Source organism: Pseudonaja textilis, chromosome 1 (genome assembly GCF_049901715.1).
Source record: "Pseudonaja textilis isolate UNSWEBS1 chromosome 1, rPseTex1.2, whole genome shotgun sequence".
Taxonomy (NCBI): Eukaryota; Metazoa; Chordata; class Lepidosauria; order Squamata; family Elapidae; genus Pseudonaja; species Pseudonaja textilis.
Window position 1 is genome coordinate 270,676,278 of NC_141990.1, and position 23,304 is coordinate 270,699,581.

General features: G+C 37.3%; 1 protein-coding gene across 4 annotated transcripts in view; it reads right to left on the reverse strand.

The window, feature by feature from the left end:
• The window catches only part of MAPKBP1 (mitogen-activated protein kinase binding protein 1), a 135,219-nt gene that overhangs the window by 35,483 nt on the left and 76,432 nt on the right, over window positions 1-23,304 (reverse strand). For 3 of the 4 annotated variants that reach the window (XM_087921788.1, XM_087921787.1, XM_087921786.1), the window contains exons 9-20: window positions 21,973-21,990; window positions 20,941-21,101; window positions 16,431-16,620; window positions 14,077-14,223; window positions 12,627-12,811; window positions 10,232-10,323; window positions 7,146-7,271; window positions 4,794-4,864; window positions 4,355-4,476; window positions 3,166-3,241; window positions 1,333-1,444; window positions 156-219 (exon numbers count right to left, since the gene is read on the reverse strand). In XM_087921788.1, the coding sequence (XP_087777914.1) occupies window positions 156-219; window positions 1,333-1,444; window positions 3,166-3,241; window positions 4,355-4,476; window positions 4,794-4,864; window positions 7,146-7,271; window positions 10,232-10,323; window positions 12,627-12,811; window positions 14,077-14,223; window positions 16,431-16,620; window positions 20,941-21,101; window positions 21,973-21,990 (1,364 nt within the window). The remainder of the gene's footprint in view (window positions 1-155; window positions 220-1,332; window positions 1,445-3,165; window positions 3,242-4,354; window positions 4,477-4,793; window positions 4,865-7,145; window positions 7,272-10,231; window positions 10,324-12,626; window positions 12,812-14,076; window positions 14,224-16,430; window positions 16,621-20,940; window positions 21,102-21,972; window positions 21,991-23,304) is intronic. The other variant, XM_026709745.2, reaches the window with a different exon arrangement.

A 23,304-nucleotide genomic window follows, 5' to 3' on the forward strand; every position in this document is an offset into this window, starting at 1 on the left:
CCAGGAGTGTAAAACAGAAAACGAAGCAGGTGGAATAGTTACTCAAGAACTCTCATTTAAAAATTATTTGCAAATCCATCCCCATTGTTTAAAAAGGGAAATGCTAACTTTCATTTTACAGATGAAATTTAAATAAAGAATATCCTTTCACGTACCTGTCACCAGAAACTGAAATTAAGTGTTTACAGTCATTACTGAACATCATCCCAGTTACGATCTCTGTAAAAAATCAGAAGAACAAGCCAAACAATTTTTTTAATTTCCTGGTGTAAAACAATAGCCATATGGTAGCTTGGAGATCCTTGGCATTTCTTCTATGATCTTTACACCAGAGGTGGTACTCAGCAGGTTCTGACCAGTTCTGCATGCGATAGCAAAAATTTTGAGTAGTTCGGAGAACCGGCAAATACCACCTCTGACTGGCCCCGTCCCCATCCATTCTTTGCCTCCCAAGTCCCAGCTGATCGGCTGGGTCTTTTGTTGCCGTGCACAGGAGAACAGACCTGGAAAGGAGGTTAGTGGGGTGGGGAGGGAATGGAGATTTTGCAGTAACCTTTCCCCAGGAGTGGGGTGGGAATGGAGATTTTGCAGTCTCCTTCCCCTGCCACGCCCACCAAGCCACACCACGCCCACCATACCACACCCACAGAACCGATAGTAAAAAAAAATTGAATCCTACTACTGCTTTACACATAATTCAAACCCAGAGTTCAAGTCTGAAGGACTACTAAGGGAACAGCTAGGGAAATGGACAAAAGTACTGCCATCTGGCAGCTTCCTGTAGAACTACTGAACAGAGCCATCAATTGTCCTGCAGAAGGAACAGTAGGCACATTCAACAGTAGCTACCTGCACAAAACTGTCTGGCTTGTTCTAAGGATACAGTTCGTAATGTATTTATTGTATATTATTACCATTAAGAGCTGTTTTGAGGTTTTCAGCCAAAAAGCAGAGGATAAATCTATTCTTAAAATATTCTGTGGACCTAGTTTTTTTTAAAATCTTTTTTTATAAATAAACACAGCTATCATCTCATCTACCAAAGGATCTACGTATCTCATTAAGTCAAAACGGCTTCTGTCATTTAACAGCTGGATTTTATCTTCCAAAATGGGAAACCCACAATCATTTCCAGTTTCAGAGGGAGGGAATCCTTGATGCAACCAAACACTACTTCTACACCAGAAGGACTCAATTTCACGACTGCACAATTTCCAACAAACCAACCAGGAGTGTAACCTGGAGCCGGTTGATACACTTACCCCTCTAAACTTCCTCCCCCCCCAAAAAAAAACACCTTTAACTGTTTTCGAAAACATATTTTTGCATTACCTGAGTGCCCATACATTGTGGCCACACATTCGCCTGAATAGAAATCAAAGATAGAAAGGTTCTTGTCAGAACAACTGGTTGCAATGTACAGACCAGAAGGATCCATTTGTACCTGAACAAGTAACAGAAAAAAAAAAGGGGGGGGGACATTCGAGTTTATCTGTGGTACAATTTCTAGGCTTTAGGAAAGTGGATATGTGTAGTTTTGGTAAGCACTAAGAACTAATGCTCTATATTTAATGACTCTTTCATACTTCATGCCAGCGACACCCATCCTGGGAAAATTCAATTGGCTCAAAAATCTGGGAATACCAGGTTGGGAAAGGCTGTTTTATGTTGCAATCTGTATTTGTGAAGACACCAGTTTTTCCCACTGTGATTATGCAAAACACAGTGGATTCAAGCCAGAAAATTGAGCCAGCTTGGATCTGTGTGTTTATCTTTATTATAGAGTAAATCAATGCAATGTCTGTATTTATAACTCATCAAAGGCCTGCATAAGTCACAATGCAGGTTTCTGGCAGATTATGGTTTCTTCAACTCATATTTGTAACTAATGTATTAGGTGAAAACATGACCCTTTTATCTGAATAAGAGCACAATTAAACACATCTGCTATTATAAAGTTAAATAAAAAATCAGATCACAAACATAGCAAAATATGTAGTTGCATATTAAAATATGCATTTTAATATTTGATGTTAAGTTTGTTTTTATATTACTTATATTAAATATCTATGGAGAGTCTCCATTATCCAGGTCACCGTTGTCCCAAAGGTGTTTTTTCAAGAGGCAAGTGGACTTTCTGGTTTTTCTTTGAAGACATTTCGATTCTCATCCAAGAAGCTTCTTCAGCTCTGACAGAATGGTAGGGAATGGAAGGATTTAAAGGAGTTTAAAGGAAGTATAATAAATGCTTCCATTTTCCAACATCCAGTCAGAGCTGAAAAAGCTTCTTGGATGAGAAGCAAAATGCCTTCAAAGAAAAATCAGAAAGTCCACTTGCCTCTTGAAAAAGCACCTTTGGGATTACTTATATTACTGCTCTCTGTGTTGATTAGAAAATGAAAGAACCATCCAAGAATACTCAGCACTGATTTAGGCATAAACTGTTTATTCCCTGATCTCTTGTGGAAATACTTTAGAAACAGACTGCTGTTAGAAAAGTTTTTTTTTTCCTGGAAGAAATTTTTGGGACCCGCAAACTAGAAAACAGCTTCAGGTGCTGGAAAAAAGTGATCATAAAAGTGTCTTGTACAGTACAGTATGCAAAAACCTCCCAAGCTCTTGGAGGGAGAGTTTCAGGATTTGTAAGGCTCCATATACAAAGAGAAGAATGCATATGCATTAAATATTGCTTATGCAGCAAAATCAGATTTTTTATGTATATGGGTCAGTTGAGAACAACAACAGGGAAATTAGACACAGCTGTTGCTTTTTTTTTAAAAAAAAGGCATAGATTAAAGAACTTCTAAGCCATTATTCATAAGCTTTTCTATTGTTGGTGCAGGAGGATTCAAAATGTGAAATTTATGAAGCTCAGCTAATTTCTGGGAGATGAGACATTGATGTGGCTCTCTTTTGTCTTCATGAGCTTGTCTTTAATTCGCAGTTGATTGCTTTGCCAATCTATGAACCATTTTGTAGCTTTCAAAATCCATCTGTAAATGCTACACTGCAGGGTCTTAAGTATTCCATATGAGATAGAACTGACTTAAAATCTTATTCTCTAATTAGAATATTAAGCTGGAAAGGCATAACAAGGAAATGGGATATAGAGAATAAGACGGAATACGACACAATTTGTTATGGAGGAGTTAACAAAGGCCTTACTTTAATTAGAGTGCCATCTTCACTTTGAGATCCTTTGTATAGTTTCTTTTGCTTTCCACTGCTTATGTTGAAAATCCTAAGAAGAAATTCAGATATACAGTAAAGAGAAACTCCTATACTCTTAAATCAAAGCAAAGCTATTTTACTTGTGTTTTACAGCAACCAGCAAAATGTCTCTGGAAAATGATCAAAATGAGTAGAATATTGTTCATACACCTGAATGCTGAATATATAAGTTCCATATAGTTGATCATAGCTAACAGAAATACCTTTATCTCCATGAATTTGTAGATCTCTTTTAAAGAAAACCTCTGTCTCTGTACTACAACTCAGGCCTAACTATCTTATCTGTGCCAGCTGCAGATAAGATTCCCTCTCATCCTTGGGGGTTGCCTAAAGGAGCTGCCTGTCAAGGGTAATTGAACTCTTTGTCCAGGCTGCAGAAACACAGCTCGGATCTTAAGGGCTTGATCTCCAAGTTTGTCTGGCAAGAGGACTTTTCTTCTGCACATAGAAGGGAGCTGAACACCTTCCCACGGCTGCAGAAATGGAGCTCAGATCCTGAAGATCTGTGCTCCATTTCTGCAGCCTTTTGGAGAGTTCTCCTTCCCCTCCACGTGTGGATGGGAGCTGAAATCCTTCCGTAGGCAGCTCTTTTGTTCCATCTGTTTAATAATCTGAACATTGCTTAACAACCCGAACAAGGAGCACTGGGACTGCAGTCATTGAGCAAAGCGATCATGTGGGTGTGTAACTTAATGACCACCTCACTCAATGACTGAGATTCCAGCCCCAATTGTGGTTGTAAGTCAAGAACTACTTGTACATTGGAATCCTAGATACACCAATTCAGAAGTTGGTCCAATGGATTTGGTGAAGCTTGCTCCAAACCATGTGGATAAGACAATATCAAAATGTTCAAAGTCATAACTTTAATTTCTATGGGGAAAAAGCTAATTAAACACGTAAAATTCTCTTTAAAAAAATAAGATGAAAATTACACGTGACTCTTCAGAAAACCAAAGCAAGATTATTGTAGGTTTAATAGAATATCTAGGCAACACGAGTGTCAAATTGACAGGTCTTAGGTAGGTCAAAATTTAATTTCCTTGTAATAATATACTTTTAAAAACTAAGCTTTTCAGATACATTTGAACTAGGAAGCTTCTATTATGATTTATGAACCAACCTGATGTTACGGTCTTGACATCCAATAGCAGCATATTTCCAGTTAGGGTCCACATCCATATCATAAAGAGTAGTCTTCCTAACAACATGATGTGTGCGAGTAAAGTGGACCCCATCATTTGTCTAAACGCAAGAAATAGCAATGACACCTCCACAATATTTAATCAAATAGTATCAGTGTACAATATTTTCCCCAAGGAGAAACTAGGTTTGTCTTATCAGGAAATGTAAGAAAGAAAAGACTGCAATGAGACAATGATCAAACTACAATATGATCAGTACTATTATACAGTTCCTAACATTTGTTTTTAAAAAAATGTATTGACTGAAAGAAAGCCATGAGGTCTAGAATATTGTCCAAAGCTTTTGCTTCCAGTACCCCACCCCATGAGTATCTACAATACATGTTACAGAAAGAGTGACTACTCCAATGGAATTACCTTCTGTGCAGTGCGGAAATAGATGCTCTTATCAGCACCACAGCTGATCATTCTCACCTTCCCATCGTTGGCTGAAGGAAGAGAAAAAAAATGAACAAGAAGATGGGCAATCAAGTGCTTTTTAGTTTCTTCTTAACCCTAACCTTAACCCTGGACATAAATTGTTTCAACTCCTAACCTCAAAACCAGGCTATAGAGCATTGCACACCAGAACAACTAGACACAAGAATAGCTTTTTCCCAAACACCATCACTCTGCTAAACAAATAACTCCCTCAACACTGTCAAACTATTTACTAAGTCTGCATTACTATTACTATTCATCTTTTCATCCTTCCTTTCATCTGTCTCCTCCCATTTATGACTACATGAATGTAACTTCGTTGCTTGTATCCTTACGATTTTTTTAAATTGACTGTTTACTAGTATAATTTGATTTGATCACTTATTATTATGTTTCCCATTATGATTTGGTTGCTTATTTGTACCCTTTGACTACTATTAAGTGTTATACCTATGATTCTTGATGAATGTATTTTTTTCTTTATCTTTTTCTCCTTACCACAAAATGAATTCCCTGTGTGTCCAATCACCCTTGGCCAATAAAGAATTCTATTCTATTCTATTCTATTCTATTCTATTCTATTCTATTCTATTCTATTCTACTCTACTCTACTCTACTCTACTCTACTCTACTCTACTCTACTCTACTCTACTCTACTCCACTCCACTCCACTCCACTCCACTCCACTCCACTCCACTCCACTCCACTCCATTCCATTCCATTCCATTATGTGCAATTTTTCTACATCAGGGTTCTCCAAACTTGACAACTTTAGGACTTATGGACTTCAACTCCCAGAATTCCCCAGCCTGACTGGGGGATTTCTGGGAGATGAAGTCCCTGATCCAGATAAGCCATTTGTCACTCCTACTAGAATATGTTATAGGGGAAAAAAGTAGGAATATCTTACTTTAGAGGCACTTAGCCCACCTAAAGAGCATCTCTCGTTCTCTTTTGACACTGCAATTAAGTTTGGGGAAATCTCTCCAGGACAGCCAAAGAAAACTCCTTCCTCTTCCTCAGCCCTACTACCTCCAGCCTGTGCAGATGGTAAGGGAAAAGCTAATGCTACCTGTACCATCAGAATCCAAAACTGAGTTGTTTAAATACTGTAATTAAGGTTGGACACAGAATGTCTCCAAGATAAAATATCAAACAACTGTGCTTGTCATACCAATGAACCAAGTTCCATCCAATCTGAGAATCATTAGTGGCCACAAGATGGCTCAGCAATCAAGGACCATTCTATACGATGATAATTAACTTATTATCCGTATGTTCATTTTATCACTGGCCTCAATGGACCACTTTAAATACCTGCAGGACTACACATTTAGAACTAATTCTTTTTTAAGGCAACTCTTGTGTGGATAAAATACAGCAAACCATTGCCATGTTTTTCATTGGATGAGAGAAGAATTGACTATTTAGAATAGTTAGAAAATGACACTCTGTGGACAAGGAAATATTCAGGAAATATGACACTTTGTGGACAAGGTAGAGTATAATTTGATAATCGTACAGTGAGCCGCTATGGCATCTACTTTCATGCTAGAAGGCAGGAATAACTTTTCATTACTATTGCACCACAAATTAATATTTAGAATCTGAATCACTAATAAGAGGATCAGTATGCTACAAATTGCTCTATAAATACTTCTATAACACAAAGCAAAATAATCAAACCTAGTGTAGCAATCTAAGGCAAAACTAAGTCAGTTTGACAGAAAATATATTGATTGCTCACAACAGTAAACCAGCAAATATTTAGTATGCAAACTCTACACCAGAGATGGAGAGCATGTTGCAGATATTATTAATGAGCCATAACGTTCAACATCCTTATGACTGATTCCAGCAGCTTCTGGAAGACTGCATATTATATAGTCCTGCTCTATGTTTACAAGTTGTTTTCTCACTATTGGGATAGCAATAGCAATAGCACTTAGACTTATATATTGCTTCATAATACTTTACAGCCCACTCAAAGCAATTTAGAGAGTCAGCATATCCCACTAACAATCTGAGTCCTCATTTTACTTCGGAAGGATGTAAGGCTGTGTCAACCCTGAACCAGTTTGAACCGAACTGCCAAACTACTGGCAGCCGGCAGTCGGCAGTAGCCTACAGAACTGAATTCTAACCACTGCGCCACCATGGATAATTACTAATAAGGGCAAGAACTTGGATCTTATGAAAAGGTGGGGTAAGAAAACCTTGGTAGATCACCAAGAGCTGCTATCAAACAAGCAAATAAAATTTGCTGATTCATAAACAGAATCGTAGTACCTGCAAATTTCACTGCAGTTATAGAAGATGAATGTTCATCGAGGGTTTGTTGTAGGCTATAGTCCTTTTCTGCATCTAAGACATGAATCAATCTATCTCGACTTGCTGATGCTAGCAGCTTCAATCCTGTTAAGGAGATAAAAAAAAGGAGCAGAATGCTTATTTACTTGAAACTGAGATTCTTTGACTAATCATTGATGAATACACTGGCATTTGGACAACTGCAGAACACAGATGGTTCATGGATTTAAAAAAAAAAGCATATTGTGAACTTGGGTTATTAGGGCCACCAAGGAACAATGAGGATATACCCAGCCAAGTCCTTTGCAATAACCTTCATCAGAAACAGGACTAGTGAAAAAAGACTGAGACAAACTCCCAGACACATACAGTTAAGCAATCTAGTCAGACCCTGCTGCAATTTTAAGGACATTCACTGTCAGAATGGGTGAATTGAATAATGCAGAATGTGCAGGAATTATAACCAGGAGGACATCTATATCATGCACCAACTGGAAAGCTGACTCCAAAATACCCAGAGATAATTGCTTTACTTATAGGCCCAAATAATGTGCCATTTGGGCTTTCTGTTTTCCCTCAGTGAAGCAGGAACCTGATCAATTCTACTTCAAGGGAGAAGAGAGTGAGATCCTCTGAATCCAAAAGCAACCTTTCAGTGAAGATGCTCATAAGTACCTTCACTGAATGCCAGATACAGTGGCATTTAATGCTGGGAGAAAATTGAAAGGACTGGATTGCTGCCTGACAAGTTTTTAGCAAGGTGTAACCACAGTCCTAATCACAGCTAAATACATTCATTCAATCTGTCAAATGTGAACTGTGAGTGACTGCTGTAGTTTAGCATGTGCTGGTAAATACCATGATTTAGGTCTGAAATGACAATCAAAAGACCCCTAACCAAAAGGTATAGGAGACACAAACTCCTGAATGTGAATGTGAAGAATGTGATTCAGTGTGAAAATTGTGCTGAAATCTTCAACTCTTACACTGCAAAAACATATGGACTACTCTACTTGACCAGGGTAAAGCTCTAGAAACAATTTACATAGACTTCTGCAAAGCCTTTGATTCAGTGGTACATGACAAACTACTGTTAAAACTAAACTCTTACGGCATTTCTGGATCCCTTCATAAGTGGATTATTGAGTTCCTATCAAACAAGCAACAAATAGTAAAAATAGGCAGCGCTATATCAAACCCTGCTCCAGTTAACAGCGGTGTCACCTATGGCAGCCTTCTAGGACCCACACTCTTTATACTCTATATAAATGACCTTTGTGATCACCTTATAAACAACTGCATCCTCTTCATGGATGATGTAAAACTATTCAACACCACCGACAATGCTATTGTCCTTCAAAGAGACCTTGATTATGTGTCTGAATGGTCAAACAATTGGCAACTCCAAATCTTGACCAACAAATGCTCTGTCCGACACATTGGTAAAAAAAAAAAATCAGTACACCAAATACAAACTAGGACGATATGACCTCGTTGACGATCCTTACTCTGTCAAGGACCTAGGACTACTCATATCAAATGACCTAAGCACCAGAGCTCACTGTAACAGCATTGCCAAAAAGGCATTAAGAGTTGTAAATCTAATCTTATGAAGTTTCTCCTCCAGAAATATTCAATTGCTAGCCAGTGCATACAAAACTTTTGCTAGACCAATACTTGAATACAGCTCATCAGTCTGGAATCTGCACTGTATATTAATACAGACATTAATACAATTGAGCAAGTCCAGAAGTATACTCCTCTGCTCACAACAGGCTTGAGAATTTGTGCTTGGACAACCTTGAACTACGCTGCCTACGGTTGGACTTAATGTAGTACACAAAATTATCTGCTACAATGTCCTACCAGTCAATGACTACTTCAGCTTCAATTGGCAATGAGACTGCTAGTACCACAGGAAAAGAAAAAGTAATTCCTAATAATAACCTGCCCTTAATAGTCTGGTATTATTTGGTTTAACGGATGGGTTTGGGGGGTCTAGTCAAAAGACAACTTTACTGCTCACAGTGCAGAAAGGGAAGATATTTCAGGGATCCAAATTTTACCGAGAATTAAGCAGAAGTCAGATTAACAGGAAGTTTGGGTTGATGCCCATTACTTATTAAGACTTTCTGCCTGACACATGCAACAAGCGTTGGTGGTCTTCTGACCAGTTTGAAAAGACCAAACAATATCAACCATAAACACAAAGATCACTTGCTCCTTGGATAACAAAATCAGCTGGTTCTAAATGGTCAAGAAACTTGCAAGAAATTATGCAACCACAACAACCAACCACAAACAATAGCCCAACGATAATGCTAAGGAGAGAAAAAAAAAGAAACATGATTCATGACTTAATCATCTGTTAATATGGTAGACAAAACAAAATTAAGAAAAAGAATAGAAATTGCACCACTGTGGCACCAAGAAAGTGTCAAAGGACTTGTTTTATGAGTTGACATCTTAGCTCTAAACATATAGAAGGCTCAGGTTCAGAACCCTGTGTGATTTCACATATATAGAGAACATGAAGTGAGGGATGTAAAGTGTAACAGGACCCGCCCTTTAGAATAGCCTGCCAGTTGAAAGTAGGCTTGCATCTGTCTTGATTTAACAGGGACCATCTAAAATGTATGCATGTCTTCTTGAAGAATGCCAGATATGATTTAATTGTATTTAATTATTTTTTTTACTGTTTTAAATGACTTCATGTTAAATGACTTTTACTTGGATGTTTTAATGCTACTTCAGAATAACAGAGTTAGAAGACTTCTTGGAGTCTAAGCCCTACTCAAGCAGGAGTCCCTATGGTATACCATTCTAGACAAGCGGCTGTCTCCTGTTAAAAGCCTCCAGTGATGGAGCACCACAACTTCTGAAGGCAAGCCATTCCACTGGTTAATTGTTCTCACCGTCATGAAATTGCTCCTTTGTTCTAGGTTGCTTTTTACTTACTTACTTACTTTGGATGTGATAGCTGTATAACACTGTTCAGTGCCAGAAGTTCTAAGAAACCAGTATACAAGATGAATGGATTAATGAATCCGTCAGTCAAATCTTACCTGTCTCTGGTCTGGAATATTCAAGGCAGAGGATTTCTGAATCATGGGCTTCTACCTTCAGCATCTCTCTCAGGGGCTTCAATTCATAGATCCTGAAAATGATACAAGCATGTAAGCAGTTAGGATTATTTTGGTGTTATTACGCAGGAACACGTTCTTCAAAACACCAAGGTTTACCAGTTCTGGTTTGTCAGGCTTCGGAGGCAGCAGGAATTCGCGTTCGTGCGCGATCCCTGCTGCGCTCGCTGCTGGAGTGCCTTCAATCCAATTGGATTAGGAGGCTATAGTTATCCTGTAGGGATAACTGAAGAGAGGGGAGATCCGGGCAGGGGTCGGAGGATATCGCACCCCCCTTTCCCAGCCAGCTTAACTCCCTTTTCCAAAGGTGGTGGAGTGGCGGTCAGCAATGGCCGCCACAAAGAACCTCTCAGCCGGACAAGTTGTGTGCAGGAGGAAGTGAAGAAAGAGAAGGCTTTTGGCTGAACTTTGGCTTTTTAAGTGATATATTGTTTCCCAGAAGATTGTTAAGCTGCGGTGGAAAGTAAAGGGAAAGTTTTTTTTTTCCTCCTCACTCTCCTTCCCACGGAGACAGCAGATGGAAATCGGAAATACCTGCTTTGGCAGCAGAAGGTACTAACTTTGAAAATTAAAGCTAAGGGGACATTAGATTTCTAAACACTGACATTTAAAAATTAAATTTTTTTTGCTTTAAGTGGGAAGGAAGAGAGGTAAATGATTTATACCAATGTTTGTTGAAGGAGACTGCTTGGAGTTTTATAAGATTAGAGATTAAATTGCAATAAAACTTCCAAAAAATACCTTGGAATTCTGTAATTGAATTCTACCCCAGGAAGAGAAAGTAGAAGAAAGTGCTAAATGAAACAGACTGTGCTGATTGTGCTGACTTTGATTGCTTGATGACTTTGGGACTTTAACTATCTTTTGAAAGACCAAGAAAACATTTGGATTGTTTAAAAAAAATTTCACAATGGTATCTGTTGAAGAACTGAAAATGCAATTTGAAAAATTAAGAGAAGAGGAAGAAGAAGGCAAGGGTTCCTTTGGATCTATCCTTTGCTTTTTAGTAATGGTGATTTCTACTTATCAGGAAATGCAACAAGAAAAAGGCTGGAATGATGAAGAAGAAGCCATCTTTAATGGACATATGATTTTAAATGAGAAAGAAAAGGGTAAAAAGGAGAAGAAAATGAAGAATTTAAGTTCTAAAAAAACAACCAAGAAAGGGAAAAATAAGGTGAAAAATCGATATAATGTCAGAAAGCAACAGAAAAGAGGAATACAACAGAGAGGGGAGACTAAAAGGCTAGAGATTGAGAGGGGGGGGGGTAAAAAGGTTAGATTTGACAAGGAAGGAAGGGAAAAGGAAAGGGAAGTTATAAAGGCTTAAAACAAGATGCTAATAAACAGGTTTTTTTCAGAGATAAAGGGTAAAACATAATCTAAAAAGAGATTCTGCAAAAGTACAGAAGATTGTATTGTAGTATTTGTATTTGAAATATGTGTTAATAGAATATTGTAGGGAATGTGCAATTAATGTGTAATTAGTTTAATTAACCAATTTGTAATGGAACATTATTTTTAATATACTATAAGACCATTATGTTTTATATTTTAAAATGTTATGTAGAATGTACTAAGCAGAATCAGAATAGAAACTATGTATTATTTTAAGTGTTAAATTTGGGGAGAAAATAGAAAGGTGTCATACTTCAACCAGTGATTACAGGAAAAAGTTTGTGTTAAAGAGAAAGATAAATGGATAATTGAAAAAGAACGGACAAAAGATACAAGTATAATGATTTAAATTGAGATTAAATAAATAAAATAGAATTAAGAGAGTGAAAAGAGGGGAGAAGACATTTGGAAAATATAGAATGTTAAATAAGATATTAAATAGTATATACGGTGAGCATGAATTTGATTTATGTCTGTACAAAAAGTTATAACCCGGGGTTAAGCCGCTTTCTAAAAAGAAGTTTTATGTTATGTATTTTGTTAGCTTATGTTTGTTTATTGAGGATTAATGATGTTGGATAAGAACATATGAAATAGTAATAATATGAAATATAGTAATATGAAATACATGAAAGTATAAGTTTAATGAATAAAATTGAACAGAAATAAAGGAAGAAACAGTGAGAAGTTGGAAAAGAGTAATAAGATATGAAATTGAATATATAAGATGCATATTAAATTGTGTGTGGAAACGTGATAATTTAGAACTATGTTGTACTTAAATGAGATGTCTTATTTGTTTTGTTAAGCAGTTTTTAGAAAAGATGTTCTATGTTCTTATGTTTTATGTTTTGTTTGTCTGTGTATTCTCTTTGAAAATTAATAAAATTTGTTACAAAAAAAACACGCCAAGGTTTACCTGAGAGTGCCTATCCTATCACCTGAGGCCAGGTGCTCCCCAGTAGGACTCACACACACTGTGCGAATCCCCACTTTGGTATCTATGGCCTGTGTGTCAGCCTTCTCTACACCTCCAGCTGTATTGTATTCTGTGTCCAAGAGGGCCTGAGTGTTTTCATCTACATAGATGATTTTCATCAAATCCTAATGAGACAAAACAAAAGAGTCCATTTGAAGCAAGCAGATGAAAGCAAACGGAGGCACAAAATCAAAGCAGCATTGAATGCTAATATTTCTCCTAATATCAGCAAAAAAAGAGACCAATTGGAAATACACAGCACAATGGCAAAGCAAAAAAAAATCCCAATCTTTCTAGCAAGCTTCACTGAGACATGTGAATCAGAGAGTTTGAAAATAATATTATATTGTGGTTGAATATAATCAAACTAGATACAACTAAAAAATGCTATAAGGCTAAAAATGTACATGGATGGTGATACAGGGCAGTAATGCAAGAATATAACTTCAGAGAGTTTCTGTACAAGGCCCTGTAACAGAGGTGGGATTCAATTTTTTTCTACTACTGGTCGACATGGCCTGGTGGGCGTGGCAGGGGAAGGATACTGTAAAATCTCCAGTCAGAGGGGGTATTGCTGGTTCTCCGAACGACTTAAAATTTCTGCTACAGGTTCTCCAGAACCGGTCAGAACCTGCTGAATACCACCTCTGCCCTGTAATATACAGTGGAAATAAAAAATGGGGGGCGGGGGGTGGGTGCTGTAAATCCCATAGCCTTAATAACAAAGTAGTTTCAAGGCCATTTTTTCCACCATATGGTTCTACACAGTTGAATGCATTAAAACTGGAGATAGAGAATAAGAAGAAAATAGCATCCATTCAAATCAGTTCTGGGATAAGGTTATTTACAATAATGTTACAAATTCATTTCCAACCTTGTTTGATGCTTTTCTAGAAAATAATATACCAGAATGCCTAAACCATTTTGGGACACTTATACAACCATTACGCCATTTCATACTTAGCCCACTGATTTGTACACATATATTATTTTAATGCTATACTCACAAGAGATCAACAGCATACATATATAGTTGTAGAGAACCACTTAATTAAGTATTCACGCATTATTCATTTCAAAAATGAATGGATGGATGGAAGGATACACACACACACACACAATACACATAGCCCACTCTGGGAGACTGAAATAGCAATATTCCAGGGTAGCTTTCATAGATGAGCTTTATCTTAGTTACTGATATAAGCAAAAACAAAACAAAACCCTGCATCGACAAGAAAATGTGTAAAATAAATAAAATGTAAGCCACCCGGAGTCCATCTCAAAATTTTCCAAATAAATAAATAAATATTCTACATGCAATGGACTTCTCCACTTCATCTTGAAGTCAGAGATTAAGCCCTGGGACCCATCCTGAACTCAGCCTTACATTGCTCAGGATGTTTCGATGCAAGGAGGCCCCGTGGATGTTTGAGCTCTCTGTGTTCCACAGGCGAATGGTGTTATCCGAGGAGCAAGTGATGAAGGTGTTTGGGGGCAAGCAAGACTGATTGCTATCCTTTACCTCAGGATACACCTAGGGGGAGAGAAATTTTAACAGAATTAGGAACATTCTCTATATTCTCCAAAACTGGGGTGGTGAGTTTAACTGTCAAAGAAGGACTGAACCCAAGAGGTATAAGAGAGGTTTAAGAGAGAGGTAAAACTCCTTATTCTTGCAATTTCTAAGGAAATATTCTGCTCTGCCAAATGATCAGGGTATACAAATCCTGTTTTGTTAATCTTTGAAGCTTGGTTTTATTTATTTATTTATTTTATTTATTTATGAATACATGAAATGGCTACATATAAGAAAAATAAAAAAAACCCAATTGGACAGGGACGGTAGGTACGTTGGTGCGCTTATGCACGCCCCCTACAAACCTCTTAGGAAAGGGGTGAGGTCAATAGTAGACAGTCTAAGGTTAAAGTTTTTGGGGTTTGGGGAAAAAAACACAGAGTCAGGTAAAGTATTCCAGACATTGACCACTCTGTTGCTGAAGTCGTATTTCCTGCAAACAAGTTTGGTGCAATTAACCTTGAGTTTGTATCTATTGTTTGCTCTTGTATTGTTATGGTTGAAGCTGAAGTATTCATTTGCAGGTAGGACATTGCAATGTATGATTTTATATAATATATTTAGATTGGACTGAAGGCCGTGTAATTCTAGGTTTTCTAGGTCTAGAATTTCGAGTCTGGTGGCATAAGGTATTCTACAACGAGTAGAGGAGTGGAGAACTCTTCTTGTGAAATATTTCTGAACTTTCTCAACTGTGTTAATATCATATACATAATGTGGGTTCCAGACTGATGAGCTGTATTCGAGTATTGGTCTAGCAAATCTTTTGTATGCTCTAGTTATTAGTGTAATATTACCAGAGAAAAAGCTATGTAAGATTAGGTTAACAACTCTTAACACCTTTTTGGCTATGTAGTTACAGTGGGCTCTAGCACTTAGGTCATTTGAGATGAGTACTCCAAGATCCTTGGCAGAGTTTGGATCATCAACAAGGTCTTCAGCCTGTATTTTATTTTCTGATTTTTTTTGCCAATATGTAAGACAGAGCATTTATTTGTTGAGATTTGAAGTTGCCATTTGTTTGACCATTCTGATACATAGTCAAGGTCTTTTTGAAGGGTAGCAGTATTGTCTGTGGTGTTGAATAGCTTTACATCGTCAGTGAAGAGGACACAGTTGCTCTTAATATGATCACAGAGGTCATTTATGTAGAGTATGAAGAGAGTTGGTCCTAAAACACTGCCTTGGGGGACACTACTGTTGACGGGTACAGAATTTGATAGGATGCTCCCAATTTTGACCATTTGTTGTCTGTTTGACAGGAATGCTTCTATCCAGTTATGCAGGTGTCCAGAGATACTGTAAGATTTTAATTTTAGGGGTAGTTTGTTGTGTACCACTGAATCAAAGGCTTTACAGAAGTCTATGTAGATTGGTTTTACCAAGTCTGTTTATAGTACCAGATTCAAGCTTCACAGAATGACGTGATTGGGATACTGTGGCAATTTGAGCTTTCTATAGGAAAGGGATCCCAAAGATTATTTTCTGATGCAGATAAAACCACCATATACTTCATTATGCTTTAAGCATTCTTACACATCGCAGCCAGCAGGGAGCAGCACTTGGCTACTGCCATAATTGTGATAAGAAAGAAGGTGCAAATTTAACCTTTATTCTAATTCCAAAGAGGATTAATCAAGAGAATATGGAAAGATGCTCAGGACATGCATGTAGTAAAGTACCTTAATTTTAACCAGATTTTGGAAGAACACTAAGCAAATGAGGAACTAGGACAGTAAGCCAAGGTTTTAATATATTTTTATAATGGAAAATCAACAGAATGTGTCTATCTGCAGCCACATAGACCATTACTGGAGACAAGGAGCCAGAAAAACCTCCATTTCTTATTACCCAGATCTAGATTTTCATTTAAAACACTTGCTTTATATTATTGTCTAATGTTCAGTTACGTGGCTAAAGAAATATAGATTTTCTCCTTGTCTTTTCCCTTCCATTAATTCATTCCTAATCATTAGTGTGCATGAAAAATATAACCTAAATAATACCGAAAAAATTAGTTATAAAAAGAAAAATCACACTGGAATTCTTGCCATAATGGGAAGTGCCTTCTGAATTCTGAAATACTTTCATTTTGTTGGAAATCAGAAATAATACTATTGGTGACTGTTATTGCATCTGTATCAATATTTGCGACTTAACATTACCTCAATATTCCAGACACAGGAGGAGTGGTATAATGCAGAATAAACCTTGCCCACTTTCTTGGGGTCTTTGACATCCCACACATACAAGCTGTGATCATTGTAAACACAAGACAGCCACTGGTTGTTCGGATCAAAGGTTAAGGCAATGGTATCTGGATACTTGGCATCAGTCACATTAGAGAAAAGCCGACTGCAAAAAGATAATACAATGGATAATTTTTAAACAGTTGATATATGAAGGTATATCAAAAGACAGCAGGTTTGCTAAAAGGAGACAGACAGAAATTTGCCTGTTCTACCGGTATTTTTTACGGTTACATATTTGTATGCTGTTAGTCATTTCTACTATTCCAAATGCTGCACATACATCATGCCATTGTAATTGTGCAACAATCCTGTAACTTCAGTCAGCATTGTTATCCTCGTATTTCAAATGGACTGTGAGTATGTGGGGTTGGCTTATGGCCACACGAATGCATGACTTAACTGCCCCCAGAACCAGCAGATCTAATCTCTTTCCTTCAGTCAGACCATAATAGCTTAAATTGTAATCAGATCTCAGACTGAACAGATTTGGTTTCATACGGCATTATCCTACCCGATTGCAGTAATATTGGGGCTTTAATCCTTACTACTGTTGAGTTTCAGACCAGATGTAATACTGAGGTGGCGCTGATTGCACTTATAGATGACCTTTAGAAGGATCAGGATAGGAATGGTCATTCATCCTAGTCCTCTCAGCAGCTTTCAGGGCCATCAATCATAGTATCTGTTGAGATCGGCTTTGGACAGAGGGTGAGGAACAGTGTTGCAGAGTTTCTCCTCCTTCCTCCGGTTGGTGTTAGTAGGGGAGGGAGATTTGCACCTGGACCCGTTCTGCAAAGTTCCTCAGAGCTCTACATCCTGTTTAATAGCTACATTAAGCAGTTGGGTGAGGTATGCCATCTGTGTGGGATTAAGTATCGTAAGTATACCAATAATACTCAATTACACAAACGCACACAGCCACACACATAGACCAACCCACATACACCAGGCTGACCACTTCAAGTTTCTTTTCCCATGGTCTGGAGGCTGTGAGGCCATGAAAGCTGTGAGGATGGAGAAAATAGGTTTTGGCTTAACCCAAGTAAGACTGAGCAACTGTGGCTTTTAGGGCCATATGGACTTGGTCTATTTCATTCTGGACCATTGTCAGTTTAGCTTACTCCCCCAAAGAAAACTGATGTGCAGTGTGGTTTTCTTTTTTTTTTCTTTTTTTGCATTCCTACCTTCTGTAGATGGTAGTCGTGAGGATGGGATGAGAACCTTTTCAGATACTGTTGGTCCCCCAGACAAAATTATAGTTCCATTCTCACAGTTAATCTCATTTTTTTAAAATGCTTGAATAATAATAGTACTATATTGAGAGTCAAGTATTTAATAAAATGTGAACTCTTAGGTAAACACCCAGGCAATCTTGGCACAAAGAATTGAATGCATAAATTGGTTATCATGACAACGGTGAATTTCAATTTCTTTTAAACTCCAGGGGAAAATATGACTTAGAATAACTTTATTGTCACTTTAAACGTACACTAATTGGCATACATTAAAATGAAATTTCATTGAATACAGCTCTCAAAGGGTTACCAATATACTGCAATATACACTATATAAACATGACAAAATAAATAAATACAAAATTATGCGTATACTCACATATATGACACAGAGAAATAACACAGTCTAGTTCGGATGTTTACATGTACATGGTGAGAAAAACGAATGTTGCAAGTTTACCAGACCGATGGCATAGAGAACAAAACTGTTACAGAATCTGGTGATCCTGATAGAAATACTTTGAAACCTCATCCCAGAGGGGAGCAACAGAAACAGACCATACAGTGGGTGTGTGGGGTCTCTAACAATGCTTTGAGCTCTAAGCACATAGCAGGAAGCGATAATCTTCTCGGCTGTCCTTACCTCTCTCTGCATGGACTTTCAATCTGAGGCACTGCTGACACCAAACCAAACAGTGATGCAGTTTGTTAAAACTCTCTCAATTGTGCCTCTGTAAAAAGTGGTCAAGACAGAAGGAGAAAGATGTGCTCTCCTAATCCAACACAGGAAATATGCATACACCTACACATTTTGATCAGTCTCTAAACTCCATAAATTAGAACCATGTGCTTTTGGGTGCTTGGCAAGAAATTACAAGCCTGAAATTGTCAGATTTTTTTAAAAAACAGGTTTTTAAAATACAAGTTTTTTTAATCCAATAACAGGAGGGTTTTGTTTTTTGAAAGGGTATGAAATGACTCTAAGCTCTGTGAGCAATTCCACATATTCAAATCCTTCCAATTTTAAGATGCAGCTCTCATTAATTGTTCGTTCAGTCTGTCATAAAAATCTGGCAATGCAAGGCAAAACTGCAGTCCAAAGGGAGCTTACTATAAATGAGCTAAGGAACAACAGTGTGCACGTGCGTAGCTTTCCAAGTTTACAGCTTCTAAAACTAAACTGGCAGATCATATTTTAAGCTACACAGTACCTTGGCCTTTCCAAGTCACTAATAAAAATCCGAGGCCAGGAGTCAATGTACTGAAAGCTCAGGAGGATGTTCCAAGAGCATAGATGCTTTGTACATTTTTACTTATTTCTATTTCTCTCTGTTAGTTTACCATGGCAGTGCATTCTAAAATTCTGCCAATAATAGTTGCTTAAAGCTTACAAAGCATTAATAGATCTTGTGGGCCAGAAAGATGGGAAGGGAAAAACAAGCTAGATGAGATATTTGAAGTCTGCCTTTATATCAAAACATTTTTTTCTCAGAAAGATATGTGTTTCGTTAAAACACATGCAGACAGCCACTAAGTCAGCTTTATATATGTTAATTCAAATATCAGTCTTGTTTTTCTCAGAGATGTTGTTGTGAATAATGCAGGCTGCTGGCTCAAAACATTCATAGACTTCAGCTTGCTGACCCTGATAGGCTCAGTCTACATCTTCTTGGCTGAGTGATGCTCTATGTCACATATACACAAGAAATTACCTCAGGCTCTCCCTCAGCTAAAGAAAGAGAAGGGTCTTCTCTGGCAGATCTTAATTTCTGGGGACTTTAGAAATATACCAGGACCATTACAAGTAGTCCTCACCTTAAACACAGTTGAGCCCAACATTTCTGTTGTTAAGTGAGACAGTTATTGAGTTTTGCCCCTTTTTATAACTTTTCTTGCCACAGTTCTTAAGTGAATCACGGCAGTTATTCAGTTAGTGACACAACTCTGGCTTCCCCATTGATTTTGTTTGTCAGAAGGTCACAAAAGATGATCACATGACCATCTCAGATTTGAGTCAATTGCCAAGCCTCTGAATTTTGATCATGTGACCATAAGGATGCCACAATGGTCGTAAGGGTGAAAAATGGTTATAAGTCACTTTTTTCAGTGCCATTGTAACTTCTAATCGTCACTAAATGAACTGTTGTAAGCTGTGAACTACCTGTACTTCAAGATATTCTTGAGATGGGAGGAAAACTGGCCAGTCAGTGTTACCCCAAGGATTTCACCATATTTAATGCTAGCTATACTACATGAAGCACCAGCAACACCAGAATAAGCACTACCCATGTCATCATCAGGAGACAGACAAGCCTCCAGAGATACAGTGTGGAGAAGAGGACATCTCAAAAGGGACCATCTGAAAGTAAAGGTGAGACCAATATAGAAAAACATTCTACTACTTTGCCTTAGATATTGGATTAGGAAGGAAAGAATAAACAACAATAAACATTACAAAAATGCAAAACAGCCAAAGGAAATAGAGTAAAGAGTTAGAACATATTTCTCAGCCAGAAAATTACAAAGCAATTTACATGTTCTAATGCATGACACTGCTTTACACCTTGGCAGACTGTATCCCAGAACCATTTCTGCCAGTCTCCTCAAACATGATGCCATGCATTGCCTGGGGTGACAGAAGTTGCAGTTTAGTACAGGTGAAAGTTCCCCTTTCATAAGCAAAGTTTTTCCCTTTTGCTCACTGAATATTTTTATTTATCTATTTATTTGTAAAATGTAATATGATTTGATTGCTTATTGTACCCTATGACTCATTACTAAGTGTTGTACCGTACGATTCTTGACTCTTGACGAATGTATCTTTTCTTTTATGTACACTGAGAGCATTTGCACCGAAGACAAATTCCTTGTGTATCCAATCACACTTGGCCAATAAAGAACTGAATTCTATTCTATTCTATTCTATTCTATTCTATTCTATTCTATTCTATTCTATTCTATTCCATTCCATTCCATTCCATTCCATTCCATTCCATTCCATTCCATTCCATTCCATTCCATTCTATTCTATTCTATTCTATTCTATTCTATTCTATTCTATTCTATGTATTGGCTTCCCCTCTTACCCCAGAGTAACTGGGGAGGCTTGCAAATGTACTTGCAAATGCAAGATGGAGAGCGAAGCTAAAGTCTGGCACAAGTTGCTTCTGGATCTTTACTTTTCCTACCTGGCTTCTGTAATGCTGGCGATATCCATCCCTAGGAAGTGTGGTTTAGGGAGCGTGGTCACAAAGTGAAGATTTGAAGGATTAAAAATCCGAACAGTACCATCAGCACAGCCACAGAAGATGTAATCGTGGTTCACGGAGATGCAGTTTGCCACAGTAGTCTGGGGACATAAAGACATCAGCATGAGCCACTATATAACACAACAAAGCATGAAAGAAAATAGTAGTCGAGAAAGAAAGGGGGCGGGGAAACTGAAGCAAGATGAGATGGAATCACTAAACATAAGGGGAAAAAACTAAACTGGAGGCATTCTTCAGAAAAGACATCCTACATAACTGTTTCTGTAGGGCAGGGGTGTCAAACTCACGTCATCATGGTGGCATCATATGATGTATCGGGGCTTTCCCCCCCTTTACTAAACCAAGTGTGGGCATGGGCAGTGCGTGGCGCATCGGGCCTGTGGGCCGGGAGTTTGACAGCCCTGTTGTAGGAAAACTATTATTATAAGCTCCTATTTTCAATAATTAGACTAGTGTTTCTCAACCTTGGCAACTTTAAGATGTGTGGATTTCAACTCCTAGAATTCCACAGGCAATCTGTGCCACTCGTTATCTATCCCAAACTTATATCAGCACTACGCCAGGGTGAAATAACAGCCACCTCCTAGAAACTCAGCAATTTGATCAATGGACACTGAGCATGCTCATTGAGGAAAGAATAGTGACTAGAAAAAAAAATTGAAATGGAATGAGCATGGCCGAATGTCCAGGACAACAGCATTCAACAACAACACCAGCACATAGGGATTTGAATATTTCACTGAAAAAGATTTCCCTTGTATTAGGAATGGGAATTAACACTACGTTAAGCAACAGAAGAAATAGACATAATCCCCGATGAAGACTCAATCTCATTCCAGTTTTTAAATTCTACTGCAATGAGCACAATTGCAAAGAGGGGGGAAAAAAAATGACAAATGGGAGGGATGCTAGAACAGTGGCGTGTTGGAAACAAGAGACATTAGAACTTACTGTGAAGCTGTCTGTGTTCTAAATAAAAGAGAGAAGGGTGTTTTCAGTGCCAAAAGGAAAAAGAAGGAAAAGAGAGAAAGTGAGAGAGCATTCAGTTTGAAGAGTGAGCAAGGGCTTAGGAGCTGGGTTCCTTTATTTAAAAAAAAGAAGAAGAAAAGCCCTAAATCTTTGCATTTACCATTTCATGAGGAGAAAAAGATTTTCACAATGTCTTTCAACATCAACACATCATTCAGGATCTACAGACACTGGGAAATCGAAACACAGATCTAGGAAATATTTAGGTCTAGGGAAAATCAATTTACATGAAAGTCCCAAAGGTGCTTTTTTTTTTTTTTGAAAATTTTATTTGAGTTTTCACAAAGAGAAAAAAATACAAATAAAATATCTTTTTTGAAAGCAGCATAATCCCGGGTTACATTTCTTCGTACAGACACAAATTTAAATTCATGCTCATTTTTATATTCTATTCCATATCTTATTACTATTTTACATTTTCTGCATAGCTTCTCCCCTCTTTTAATTTTCTCAATTTTATTTTAATTATCTCATCTCAATTCAAATCTTTGTATTTATATTTTTTGTCTGTCCTGTTTGAATTATCTATTATCTTTTCTCATTAAACAAAATTTCTCCTGTAGTTACTGATTGGAGTATGACGCCTTTATATCTTTTCCTTAAAGTTGTAACATTCAATATAATACATAACTTCCATTCGGATTCTGCTTGGTACATTCTTAAAATACATACTGTATTCTTAAAATATATATATATATAAATGTATATAATTAAAACAACATTCCATTCCAATTCAATTCTATCATTAATATTAATATTCATTAAAGTCTTAACATCTTTAACATTACTTTTCAATTCAATATCATACTTCTATGGGAACAATTATAAGCTTTCCATAGTTAATTCCCCCCCCCTCACTTATATTTTATAAAACATTAACTAATTAAAATGTTCTCGTTCCTTCCTAATTCAATTTTCTCATTTATTTTATTTCACTTATTTTATTCACAAACATTTCACTAAATTACACTATTTTATCCCTCATTTTAATCATATGTTGTTTCCAATTTTCTAAAGTTATTTCTATTACTAATATAACAATACAATCTTATGTACCTTTACAGAATCCCTTTTTCAGTTAGATTTTCACCCATTATCTCTAAATAGGTCCTGTTTCTCTATATCTTGCTCCGGTCCTTTGTAACTTCTTTTCCTTTCCTTCTTCCCTCTCTTCTTCTCTCTCCCCTTTTTACCTCCTTGTCTCTCTACCTCTATTTCTCTCTTCTGTATTCCCCTTTTCTGTTGCTTTCCAGT